Genomic DNA, 13,291 nt, shown 5'->3' with positions numbered 1-13,291 from the left:
GATGCTACGAGTATACGCTCTTGCTGTAAAAATGCAGTGAGTTCAGTTTCATTCTGTTAGTTCGACAGCTTGACTAAATGTTGTAATTTCGCCTTACGCGACTTGTTTGTATTTCCGTTTTGCTTAGTTTAACAATAACATTGTTGTTTTTATTGTCAAACTAGGTGCAGAATATGGATGCAATTCACAAGGCGAGAGGACTTTGAAAAGCTGGCTAGCTGATGTTCAATGTATCAAGCTTTGTACTGATCATGTTGAGGCCAACCAGTAAAACAATCCTGCAGAGAGGGGATCACTTGTGTGGAATGCTGTCCCGACATTGTTTGCAGTGCCCAATCCACCACCGAAGGTTATTTATTTATTGGTTTTATGTTTTTGCAAACCAAAGAAGCTCACTAATAAATGCAGGTTGAGTAATGACAAGTTTGAGGCTGATGTAAGAATTGAAAAAAACAGCATCGTTCCCATGCTTGTTTGCATTTAGCGCAAAAAAATGATAAGGCCAACAAAAACAAGTCGCGTAAGGCGAAAATACAACATTTAGTCAAGTAGCTGTCGAACTCACAGAATGAAACTGAACGCAATGCAACGCAGCAAGACCGTATACTCGTAGCATCGTCAGTCCACCGCGCACGGCAAAGGCAGTGAAATTGACAAGAAGAGCGGGGTAGTACTTGCGCTGAGAAGGATAGCACGCTTTTCTGTACCTCTCTTCGTTTTAACTTTCTGAGCGTGTTTTTAATCCAAACATATCATATCTATATGTTTTTGGAATCAGGAACCGACAAGGAATAAGATGAAGGTGTTTTTAAATTGATTTGGACAATTTAATTTTGATAATAATTTTTATATTTTTAATTTTCAGAGCTTGTTTTTAATCCAAATATAACATATTTATATATTTTTGGAATCAGCAAATGATAAAGAATAAGATGTACGTAAATTTGGATCGTTTTATAAAAATTTGTGTTTTTTTTACAATTTTCAGATTTTTAATGACCAAACTCACTCATTAGTTTTTAAGCCACCAAGCTGAAATGCAATACCAAACCCCGGCCTTTGTCGAAGATTACTTGACCAAAATTTCAACCAATTTGGTTGAAAAATGAGAGCGTGACAGTGCCGCCTCAACTTTCACGAAAAGCCGGATATGACGTCATCAAAGACATTTATTGAAAAAGTGAAAAAAACGTATGGGAATTTCATACCCAGGAACTCTCATGTCAAATTTCATAAAGATCGGTCCAGTAGTTTAGTCTGAATCGCTCTACACACACACACACATACAGACAGACAGACAGACACACACACACACACACACACACACATACACCACGACCCTCGTCTCTATTCCCCCCTCTACGTTAAAATATTTAGTCAAAACTTGACTAAATATAAAAAGTAGTTACTTAAATTGGATCGACGTCTTGATTATGATGATATGATGAACTTATTTTGCCGAAAAACAGCCCCAAATGGCAAAAAAAGTATTGGGTCGGCGTCAACAACAAAAAAGTAGTAATTGTTTCTGGTCACCCGACCCTACCTATGTTTTCCCGACGACCCTAGACTTTTTTTTTGCATTTTCAAAAATAAAAGGGGTATTGGAAAATCGATTGTTTTCCTGTTTTTTTGACAAAATAAGTTAAAAAGATGGTTTAAACAAAAAAAGTTTATAAAAAAAATCTCCACCTTTAGTCATGTTAGTCCACAAACAAGTCTGTTTAACCTTTGCCGTGCTTCCTGGGTTCACCTGTACCCAGAGACACACTAAAATCATTGTAACTCTGGAACCATTAAAGGTATCGTTTTGAAATTTTAAGTATCTTTTACACACCTAATTTGCTCTCTGTCGGCCAATTTTTAGTGTGTACATAAAGAAAAAAAAATTAATTGATTATGTTATTTTACATAAACACTACCGATTGCGCGGGTTCACGCAAACCCATACTTGTTAAAGAGTAGTGATTGTAACTATCCCTCTGCCGACGGCGCGGGTTCTGCTACACCCATAATTACCAAAGCGGCGAAACAGTGTTTATTCGCAGTCTGTCACGTTTGTTGTTTCTGCGTCTCCCTCTTTTGGAGGGGGCTTTGGTGTTCTCTCTCTTGAAATCTTTAGTTCCAGAGTTTCGGAATTTGAGGTGAGAGGAGAGGCAGCGCTCGACGGCGTTCTGCAGCGTCATGCTTCCGGCCGTGGGGGATGTTCGTTTCCTGACTTCCTTGTTGGTGCCTTCCGGTTCCGAGGAGCAGGTTCCTGTCTTGTCGGTTGCCGCTTCCGCTGGTGGCTTTATCGGTAAGTCGAACTGGTCCTATAGCCCACGTGAGGCGTCTGGACACTCCCTCCTGGGAGACAGTTCTATGGGGCAGGGTCACTCCCTGCATTCTCCTGTTCTGACAATACCGGCTTTCCCCATGAGGGCGCGGACTTTGCAGAACAGTAGCGGTAGCCGTTTTTTCGGCCGCCGCGTTTCCGGTTTTCACCGGAAGCTTAGGTCCTCCTACACGTGTACGCTGCGGCGGCGTGACTGGATGGACCACAGACTGGCCTTCGGGCTTTATGGCTTCGGCCTCAGTTTATGCAGTTGTTGTTTCCGCATTCCGCGATTTCGGCGGCTGCGTTTCCGGTTTTCACTGGAAACATAGGTCCACCTACACACGTACGCTACGGCGGCGGTGACTGGATGGACCCCAGACTGGCCTCCGGGCTTTATGGCTTTCGGCCTCAGTCTATGCAGTCGTCGTTTCCGCTTTCCGCGGTTTTGGCGGCTGCGTTTCCGGTTTTTTACTGGAAACATAGGTCCACCTTCACGCGTACGCTACGGCGGCGGTGACTGGATGTACCGCAGACTGGCCTCTGGGCTTTAGGGCTTCCGGCCTCAGTCTATGCAGTCTTTGTTTCCGCTTTTCGCGGTTTCGGCGGCTGCGTTTCCGGTTCGCTGGAAGCATAGGTCCTCCTACACGCGTACGCTACGGCGGCGGTGACGGGAGGGACCACAGACTGGCCGGGCTTTATGGCTTCTGGCCTCAGTCTATGCAGTCTTCTTTTTCGCTTTCCGCGGTTTCGGCGGCTGCGTCTTCCGACTTCGCCGGAAGATTAGGTCATCCTACACCAGTATGCTATGGCGGCGGCGACTGGACGGACCGCAGACTGGCCTCTGTGCTTTATGGCTTTCGGCCTCAGTCTATGCAGTCTTCGTTTCCGCATTTTGCGGTTTCGGCGGCTGCGTTTTCCGGCTTCGGCTGGATACGCTGTCCCTTTTTCTGGCGCTTCATTTTGAAGGCCAGAGAGGGAGCAACAGCGGTCGGTTTTCGTGCACTGTATTTTTCAGACTGGCCTCTGGTTTTTTATCGCTTCTGGCTTCAGTCTATGCAGCCGTTGTTTCCGCATTTCGCGGTCTTCGCGGCTGCGTTTCTGGTTCTCATCTGAAGCATAGGTCCTCCTGCACGCGTACGCTACGGTGGTGGTGACAGTACGGACCGCAGCCTGGCCTTCGGGCTTTATGGCTTTCTGCATCAGTTTATGCAGTCTTCGTTTCCGCATTCTGCGGTTTCGGCGGCTGCGTTTCCGGCTTCGGCTGGGTACGCTGTCCCTTCTCCCGGCGCTTCACTTTGGTGGCCAGAGAGGGAGCAACAGTGGTCGGCTTTCATGCACTCTGTGCTTCAGCCGGAGCAGTCTTTGCTTCACCTGGAGGGTGTTGTGACTTCCGCTCATCCATGGATGATGGCTGATGATCGCTACTTACCCTTTTCCTCTTGGTCAAGGGTCGAGTCAGGTCGATTTCTGGAGACACGGGTTTCCGGTTTCCGGTTATTCCGTTTATCCTTCCGCCTCTGGGTTGTTGACTTCGGTCAGTGTCCTTCACTAGCCCATTCTGAAGTTCAGTTTGTGGTCAGTAAAGGGACACAGTCGGGATTTCCGTTCATGCTCAAGTTTTTACTTGAAGCTAAGGCGGAGGTTTCATCCCGGTATTTTCTGAGGGTGCATCGGTCTTCGGCGGCCTCCGTTTTTGGTTGCCCCGTCGGTGATGGCTGACTGCCGTTCCGCGAAGGAGGATGACTTCTTCTTCCGGTTTACAGAGTCTCCCTTAGTGGTTTACCACCTCTCACAGATGCTGGCTAAGCCAGTACATCCTGGGAGTGGCATTCCTTAGGTGCCTGTTCCGCTTCTAGCACCGTTGGGCTAGTTCCGGAGCAGGCACAACCTTGGGGCGGATGGTCATAGTCAAGGGAGGGGTCAGGACGATTTCCGGGTACACGAGTTTCCGGTTTTCCGGTTATTTCGTGCACCTTTTCGCCTCTGCTTTTGATGACTTCGGTCAGTGTCCTTTACTAGACCATTCTGAAGTTCAGCTGTGGTCAGTGAGGAGACACGGTCGGGATTTCTGTCAACGCTCAAGTTATGCTTGAAGCTGTGGTGGAGATGACATCCCGTTACCTTCCTGAGGGAGCATCGGCTTCCGGTTTGAAGATTCTTCTTCTGTGGCATACCACCTTTAGCAGGTTTTGGCGAATTCTTCCCATGCCTGAAGTGGTATTCCTTCTGTTCCTGTTCTTTTCTTGTTTCTCAAGGCAAGTTACTGAACAGTCTCAGCCTTAGCTAGCTTTTGGCTACACAGTAATGACTTACTTCATGTCTTGGAGTGCCAGCTCCAACTCGCACTCACACCCGGATTCTGCCAGCGCTGCAAGAAGACGGCGAAGGGAGAAACTCGATGCACCCACTGAAGTAGCGCTGTGGGTTTCCCTGAACCCACCCCGTCGTTAGAGAATTTAACGGTAAAAACCCTCTTTCAAATGTATGGGTTCAGACAAACCCGCATCGTCGGGCGTGTGTAGTCAAAAGCGGCATCCGGCAAAGGTTAAGGTAACATAGGCCCCCCCAAAATAGCGTCGGTAGGTCGGCTTTTTATTTTTGTATTTTAGCCATCTGAATATTCTTATTTAATTTTAATTTTAATTTTAATGCCCCCAAAAAGTCTAGGGCCGGTGGGAAAAAATAGGGTCGGTCCGGATACCGTAAACAGATTATTTTTTGTTTTGCCTTACCAGAAACATATATATACCGGCACGGTTGGCCTAGTGGTAAGGCGTCCGCCCCGTGATCGGGAGGTCGTGGGTTCGAACTCCGGCCGGGTCATACCTAAGACTTTAAAATTGGCAATCTAGTGGCTGCTCCGCCTGGCGTCTGGCATTATGGGGTTAGTGCTAGGACTGGTTGGTCCGGTGTCAGAATAATGTGACTGGGTGAGACATGAAGCCTGTGCTGCGACTTCTGTCTTGTGTGTGGCGCACGTTATATGTCAAAGCAGCACCGCCCTGATATGGCCCTTCGTGGTCGGCTGGGCGTTAAACAAACAAACAAACAAACAAACCAGAAACATACACTTTTTTGTGTGGCCTAAGACCAATGCAATGAAACTGGGAGAATTGTTTCATTGTGACTGGGTGTTGGTTGTAAGCTGTGCTAAATTAAAGTTGAGTTTGTCAGTCAAAGAGCTGTGCATTTGCAGGTTGCTAGTGGGAGGAAGCCACCATCGCAAAGGGTAGCTACAAATGAAGCCAGCACCGACCTGTCGCCTGATGCACAAATTGTTCAACCAGGTAAGAGATTTTTTAACCATGAAGAACACCCTGACATCAAACATTTTTTAAACCCATCCATTACATAGTTGATAATTGCTGTATAGGGTGACGGGCGCTGTGGCGGGGTGGTAAGACGTCGGCCTCTTTATCGGAAGGTCGAGGGTTCGAATCCCGGTCGCGGCCGCCTGGTGGGTTAAGTGTGGAGATTTTTTCCGATCTCCCAGGTCAACTTATGTGCAGACCTGCTAGTGACTTATCCCCCTTCATGTGTACACGCAAGCACAAGACCAAACACGCACGAAAAAGATCCTGTAATCCATGTCAGAGTTCGGTGGGTTTTAGAAACACGAAAATACCCCGCATGCTTCCTCCGAAAGCGGCGATTGACTGCCTAAATGGCGGGGTAAAAACAGTCATACACGTAAAATTGAACTTGTGCAAAAAAACGAGTGTACGTGGGAGTTTCAGCCCACGAACGCAGAAGAAGAAGAAGAAGCTGTATCGGGCGGATGCATGGATGCATAAAATTGTACGTGTAGTTCCCACACGTAAAGATGGGAAACATATCCTGTTAGAGGCATGGTGTGTGAGGAGTTTACCTGGCACTGTTGTCCTAATGGCCTCACCCATTCAGTACCAAACAAGGCCAATTCCATCATTGTTCCACAACGTATCCATAGTTGCTAATACACTTCATTTCTGGCCTGCCTTCCTACGCTATTGTTTATTTTCATTTTGTGATCTAATTACAAGTGTTTTAATTTCTTCCAGGTTATAACTTGTTAAGGTTATGTTATTTTATGTGTGTTTTGTGTGTGTGTTTTCTTTTTTTAGATGACATTCAGGCGATCCTGGAGGACATAGGATGTAAAGCATCAAAGTCGTCATCCTCCCCATCCTCTCGTGAAGCGGAACTTCGACAGAAGGTCAACAAACTGAGGAGCAAGGTTATCCGATCAGAAAAGAAAACGATGGAACCCCGTGTAAAACGAGCGAGTAAATTAGCCAAGCCTCCCAAGAAAGACTTTGTAATAGAACAGTAGTTGTCTCATATATTATCAGGCGAGGCGAGCTATTTTGCCATTTATGCCTGTTACATATTTACCGGTTATCTGCTGCTGTGTCCAATCCTGGCAGAGACGGGAACGCATGTTACCAAGGAGCCAAAGGAGAGTCAATGAGATGAGAGAATGTGATTAACAATTGCCAACTCTCTCCGTACAAAGAGGGTCCAAAATTGTATCAAAATATAGATGGTAGGGAATTCAAAATAAAAAAGATAATAGACAAAACATGTACTTCGGCTCATAGAGCCTTCTTTAATTTTTTGACTCATTAAGTCCATGCTCCGAGAGTCCTTTTTTATATTTAGTCAAGTTTTGACTAAATATTTTAACATCGAGGGGGAATCGAAACGAGGGTCGTGGTGTATGTGCGTGTGTGTGTGCGTGTGCGTGTGTGTGTGTGTGTCTGTGTGTGTGTGTAGAGCGATTCAGACTAAACTACTGGACCGATCTTTATAAAATTTGACATGAGAGTTCCTGGGTATGAAATCCCCGAACGTTTTTTTCATTTTTTTGATAAATGTCTTTGATGACGTCATATCCGGCTTTTCGTGAAAGTTGAGGCGGCACTGTCACGCCCTCATTTTTCAACCAAATTGGTTGAAATTTTGATCAAGTAATCTTCGACAAAGCCCGGACTTCGGTATTGCATTTCAGCTTGGTGGCTTAAAAATTAATTAATAACTTTGGTCATTAAAAATCTGAAAATTGTAAAAAAAAATAAAAATTTATAAAACGATCCAAATTTACGTTTATCTTATTCTCCATCATTTGCTGATTCCAAAAACATATAAATATGCTATATTCGGATTAAAAACAAGCTCTGAAAATTAAAAATTATAAAAATTATCAAAATTAAATTGTCCAAATCAATTTAAAAACACTTTTATCTTATTCCTTGTCGGTTCCTGATTCCAAAAACATATAGATATGATATGTTTGGATTAAAAACACGCTCAGAAAGTTAAAACAAAGAGAGGTACAGAAAAGCGTGCTATCCTTCTTAGCGCAACTACTACCCCGCTCTTCTTGTCAATTTCACTGCCTTTGCCATGAGCGGTGGACTGACGATGCTACGAGTATACGGTCTTGCTGAAAAATGGCATTGCGTTCAGTTTCATTCTGTGAGTTCGACAGCTACTTGACTAAATATTGTATTTTCGCCTTACGCGACTTGTTTAAATTTTGAATTGCCTACCATCTATATTTTATACATTTTCAAAAAGATTCAACAGTCACCTTCCGTTATTCTTGAACTTGGCTATCCCAGCCTTACCTCAACAATCGATATTCCTGTGATATTTTTGACGTAAAATCAATTTTTACTGTAAAACTCTTCGGCAAGAGGATTGGTCCAAGCAAACGAATATTAAACTTGTTAATATGTTTCCTAATATTTCCGATCAATTGCCTATGGTTTTATTTAGCTAAAAGATTCAAACGTCATACTTATGTGACTCATGGCTATTTTTAAGGGGGGAGTATCATCCCTGGTGTGTTGTTTGTGATGTACCTTTTAGTCTGTTTACAGTAACATAGGCACACAAAAAGAGGGTCGGTAGGTCGGATTTCTTAATTTTTTTTATAACCATCTTTTTAAATTATGTTGCAAAAAAACCAGGAACAAAGTGGTTTATTTTTCTTTTTCTTTTTCTCCAAATGCCAAAAAAAAGTCTAGGGTCGGCGGGGAAAAAATAGGGTTGGTCGGGATACCGTAAACAGACTATTTTGTTTTGTTTTGCCTATGTGAACAGCTCAGATCATGGGTGAAATTGACACCACTAGATTAAAATGCTCATTTTAAAGCCATCCATTTGAATTAAAAGGAAACAAAGCATACCACACTGCTTAGTTTGAAATGAACAAAAACGAAATGAAAGGAACCAACAACATTGTTTTGTGTGTGTGGATTTTAAACACATTTTATTCACAAAACACGGCAGAAAATGGCGACTGATTTGTTGCACAGCGACAGTACACTTTTTAAACCCAGGCCAGTACTTTCATCAATGACAGAAGAAAGCAATGGAGGCCTGCATACTACAGTCTTATTGTTCTTTTATGTGCCTGAGGGATAAAATGCTGCAGTAAACTGACTTTTAAGACGTCATTGCACTCGGAAGATTTGTCTTCCGCTAATAACTTTGGTGTCACACGTTATGGGCAAACTTGAGGCAGGTCGCATTCTTGCAAAATATCATTAACAACAAAGAAAAGTCATTTTTAGCATAGAAATAGAAAAGCTTTACCATAATAATGTGTTTTAAAAAAGAAAAACATTATAGTGTCGGCAGAACACGACTCTCGTTAAGTCAAATGAGTTTCGTGTCACATCGTTATGGGCGGAAGATTGTGTTCAAACGCTGTAGTAGACGAAAATTGTATTGAAAAATTGCTGTCTGTATCATAATTAGCGCCCATAGACTTTTGATGCACCAAATATTGTGTGAAAATATGACGTAATTGAGAGCGTGACCTCATAGTTCGTTCCGTCAAACTTATCAAACCTGTTATGGGCGTGAGATTTTGTCAGTGATGTTCTTGTTTTGGACTTTTGCGCTGTCCCAATGAAGCTGGAACAAATCCAAAGGTAAGAAATGTTTCTTCTATTGTATCCAAAGTCATTGGTTGGAACTGAATTCTATTAAATACGTTTCAGCACTTGGAAATACGTGATTTGTAATGTTCTGTGATTCCCGAATTCGTGGCCGTCAAAGTAATGGGGTCTGTTAGTTAACTTTTTGGTGTTTTTCTTAAGCTTAAAAGCTGTTGCGTTTATTTGTCATGATGTCAACACATGAATTGTCTTCCGCGTGCAGGAACGGATGAGCACAGCCACATCAAACGTCGGTTTGTGTATGTGCCTGCAGAAGATGTGAACAGGCACAGGCCAGAGCGGACAGGGACAAAGCCACTGAAGAACACCCAGAGACTTCACTGCGTGAAGGGAATCCAACCTTTCGTGGTTGCAACACGAGAGCGCTCTTGTTTTTGCCAGGGCTGCCAAGAAGATGCTGACTGTGAAAATGCTGGAGACTGGAACGTGTCGCGACTTGCACCTCCAAGACGGAGACAAGCACGGGCAGACCAGCCAACGGCCCCCGGACACGCTTCGCCTGTGCAGCTACCACAGCAGCCAGCTGCGCCCGTACACCTGCCAGATCAGTCAGCTACGCCCGGACACCTGCCAAATCAGCCAGCTACGCCCGGACACCTGCCAGATCAACCAGCGACGCCCGTACACCTGCCACATCAGCCCGGACACCTGCCACATCAGCCAGCTACGCCCGGACACCTGCCAGATCAACCAGCGACGCCCGTACACCTGCCAGATCAGCCAACAACGCCCGGACACCAGCCAGATCAGCCAGCTACGCCCGTACACCTGCCACATCAGCCAGCTACGCCCGCACACCTGCCAGATAAGCCATCTACGCGCGTTCACCTGCCAGATCAGCCATCGACGCCTCAACAGCTGCCAGACCATCCAGCAAAGAGGTAGACCTAAAGACTTTAACATGAATTGTAATAATGTAAATATTTCATAAGACTAAAAGTAAAACTGGTTGCAATTGCACACACTGGTTTCACTATAATTATTTTAAAATCGTACGTACAGAATCTATATTGATCACTCTCATTCACATGCACCAAGAATACTTTTTTCAACAAAAGAATGAGGAATTCAAAATTTGAATATAATACTAAAGTCAGTTCACACACTCTGACACAGATTTTCTTTTTAACAGGGAACTCAAGATTGGGGACTACGTGTGAGCCTACCTGTTGACTGTCAATGGGATTGCAGCCAAGGGAAAGCATTGTGTTGCAGTAGTAAGTTTTGATTGAGCGCATTAATGCATAGCACAACACTACACGGTGTGATAATTTCGCAATCACTTTTTTCAATTTATTGATAGCTAGTACTGTAATAGCATATTACTTAGTGTAGCACGCAATAACTGATACTGTCATCATTTTCACGAGTTTTCATTCACAAACACCTGGGAAATAAATCTCATGTTCCCGATGCAATAAATCCCCGGTTACCATAGTTGCAGGAAGCGGGCTATACATGGATGATCAAAAGCAAACCCAATAGAAACGCTCGGGGATTCTTCGGCTCTTTTCATTGGCGTTTCACCAGACCTAGACAGACGACACTACTTTGCAAAGTTCCAAAAAACGAACTGGCAAACTGGCACAAGTAAACAAAAAACAAAACTACTTCATGAAAGGTCATAAATTCATCACAAACAAATGAAACCTAGTGATACGCTTTGTCTTCGTACAAGGTCATGGAGTGCGTGTATCTGTGTTTCGATACACAGACGTTCAGAGAAACAGGAACGTCAAGTTCAAGTCAAACCAATTGACCCCTGACACACACATTTTGACCCGTGCACAAGACGCTGTATCGCTAAACGAAGCGCAAATAAGAAATAATAATAAAAGCAAAGAACAGAGCAACGAGATATGCAAACATCTAACAAAGCCGAGCAAGCAGAATGACAGGTCTAATGAAAAACAAAGAGGCACTGAGTCGGAAACAAGATCGCGATTCTTTCCTTCGCTGCACGACGCACATCTTCTGTGACCTTTGACCCAACGTACCTTGCTTGCACGATGTAAATCTTATGTGAGCTTTGACCAAACGTAGCTTCCACATTCAACCACTAAGCTTAGATATTTACAACTGAAAACCAAGGGGGTGGAATACTGAGAGGAACCTACAGAACTGTGCAACCTGGCATACTTATCCCAACATTTTATGAACTCAAAACACAGAAAGTTGCTTTCACACGCCAACATCTTATAATGTTGTTAAACCGTGTGTACACAAAGATGACATTTTTGTCAAATCATACTTGTGCGTTGACAGAGCTTTTTACGTCATGTATTTGATCTCAACTGTTGACTCGTGACTTGTAGAAATGTAAAACATTTTACAAATCGCGGGGCGCGCCGCGTGATTTGTAACCACTGTTTTACAAATCACGTGGCACACCGCGAGATATGTAAAACATTTTTTTTTTTACAAATGACGTAAATGCGCCCGATATTTTCTTGTCATCTCGAAAGTCCAGGGATCTATCAGCTTGGCGGTAATTACGATGTTGAGAATGTTTTTGAGAACTCGCGTGCACATGTTTGTGACGGACACACCGACAGACAAACAAATCTGCGCTTATCACGCTTCGAAATCGAATTATAGAAAATAATAACATGTGCAGATTTACTCAAACACTTCCATTTTCATGTGGAATTTTGGCCTGGTTGACTGGGATCTGGACAACAAATATTAATACTAATAAAATGAAAAGGCATGTATTACTTTGTGGTTTTTAGGTTCGACGTAATTTTTAAAAATTTTTTACAGTTTTACAAATCACAGGTTAACATCAACTTCCATGGTAGTAAATAAATATAATACACTGCAACGGATTTAGGGATGAGTCGGTACTTATTGTATTTTTTCCAGATCGACAAGCTGGAAGAGGAAGGTGTTCAGGTCCGGTTGATGAAACCTGTGAGGAGCCACTACGTTTTCTTGGGATTGGATGACAAAACCTTCGTGTTCCATGAGGAAATTGTCAAGAAAATGTCTACAGTATTAGCAGAATAGATTCAAATGGCAAACATTTTTTTGATTGACCTGCACCGAATCACTCTTTGCCCTACAAAGTCCAGAAGATGTGGGTCTTGTACGACCCATACTTTCTAACTGTGACAGGGTGAACTGCCAACACTCATAGAGTTATGTTATGTCCGGTCATTTAATTGTTTTTCTCTTTCAGTCCTTATCTAATTATCTCCCCCTGACCCATTGTTTCTGCCTTCAGGATCGCTGTGTTTATTGTAAACATGGAAGTGTGTCTTAGATGCTGGACCCTGATTGGTTAATTGTTTAAAAGGACGCGCGCTATTCCCAGATGGGGGCCCGGTAGCTCAGTTGGTAGAGTTGTTCGTTTCATGCTTAGTCACTGTATAATGTTCCCCCATGTAATGCATATCAGAATGTTTGTCTCGAGTTCTACTTTTTATGTGTATGATAAATACGTTTGCCGATTATCTCAGTTTGGAGAGTTTTGTTATTTTCTGCATCGAAGAAGTGTCAGTGCTTTCGCTAGAACTGTTATTTTTCTATCCTATTAAATAAATATCGGTTTTTACGTAATGTTACTTATTTTGCTGGAAAGTTAAAGGTCGTAGCTTTAATTTGATGTATTGGTTGTTAGAATTAGTTATGTTCCTTTTTTGTCAACTGAGTGTAAAGGTATTGCGAGAAACATAGACTGATTCTGTGTTTCCAGCCGTATTCAGGCCGAATTTTCCCCCTGCTAGTCAGTTTATTCCAATAAAATATGCGGCCAACTTGAATGCATTATCATAAAATATGTTGAAACAGTGTTGCCTCAATGTGTGTGGATGCATTGGAATGTCTTGGTGTCTACGTTATGCGTGTACATAAGATAAGATTTGATATAACAAAATATTAACGGAAAACCGTTACAGCGACCATTTTCTGTTTCGTTTTGCTCTTAGTACTGAAACGAATACAGATGAGGGTTTCTGTCATTGTTCTGTAAAATGTGGGGAGCCTGCTACCTAAGGTGTTAGATTTATTGCACATCAACTGC

The 13,291-nt window shown here is 43.3% G+C and overlaps 1 protein-coding gene and 1 long non-coding RNA gene across 2 annotated transcripts; both read left to right on the top strand.

Annotated features, from left to right (window-relative positions):
* Positions 1–267: 267 nt before the first annotated feature.
* On the top strand, positions 268–6,876 carry LOC138972294 (uncharacterized). Its single transcript, XR_011457540.1, has 3 exons — positions 268–349; positions 5,514–5,604; positions 6,421–6,876. It is a non-coding gene; the product is annotated as an uncharacterized lncRNA (long non-coding RNA).
* A 2,550-nt stretch (positions 6,877–9,426) lies between these two features.
* LOC138973424 (keratin-associated protein 4-5-like) lies at positions 9,427–12,730 on the top strand. Its single transcript, XM_070346143.1, has 3 exons — positions 9,427–10,148; positions 10,400–10,484; positions 12,133–12,730. The coding sequence occupies exons 1-2, from the start codon at positions 9,662–9,664 to the stop codon at positions 10,438–10,440; spliced, it is 528 nt and encodes a 175-aa protein (XP_070202244.1). The 5' UTR covers positions 9,427–9,661; the 3' UTR covers positions 10,441–10,484; positions 12,133–12,730.
* Positions 12,731–13,291: the final 561 nt, after the last annotated feature.

This window comes from Littorina saxatilis, linkage group LG8 (genome assembly GCF_037325665.1).
Source record: "Littorina saxatilis isolate snail1 linkage group LG8, US_GU_Lsax_2.0, whole genome shotgun sequence".
In the NCBI taxonomy this organism is placed as follows: Eukaryota; Metazoa; Mollusca; class Gastropoda; order Littorinimorpha; family Littorinidae; genus Littorina; species Littorina saxatilis.
The sequence above is the reverse complement of the archived record's forward strand: the minus strand, read 5'-3'. Positions and strand labels throughout refer to the sequence as shown.

What these genes read in the sequence shown, in the direction of transcription:
- LOC138973424 (XM_070346143.1), top strand. Translation starts at nt 9,662, where the DNA reads ATGCTGACTGTGAAAATGCTGGAGACTGGAACGTGTCGCGACTTGCAC. An exon ending in CCAGACCATCCAGCAAAGAG is followed by an intron (nt 10,149 to 10,399) that starts GTAGACCTAAAG and finishes TCTTTTTAACAG; the next exon opens with GGAACTCAAGATTGGGGACT.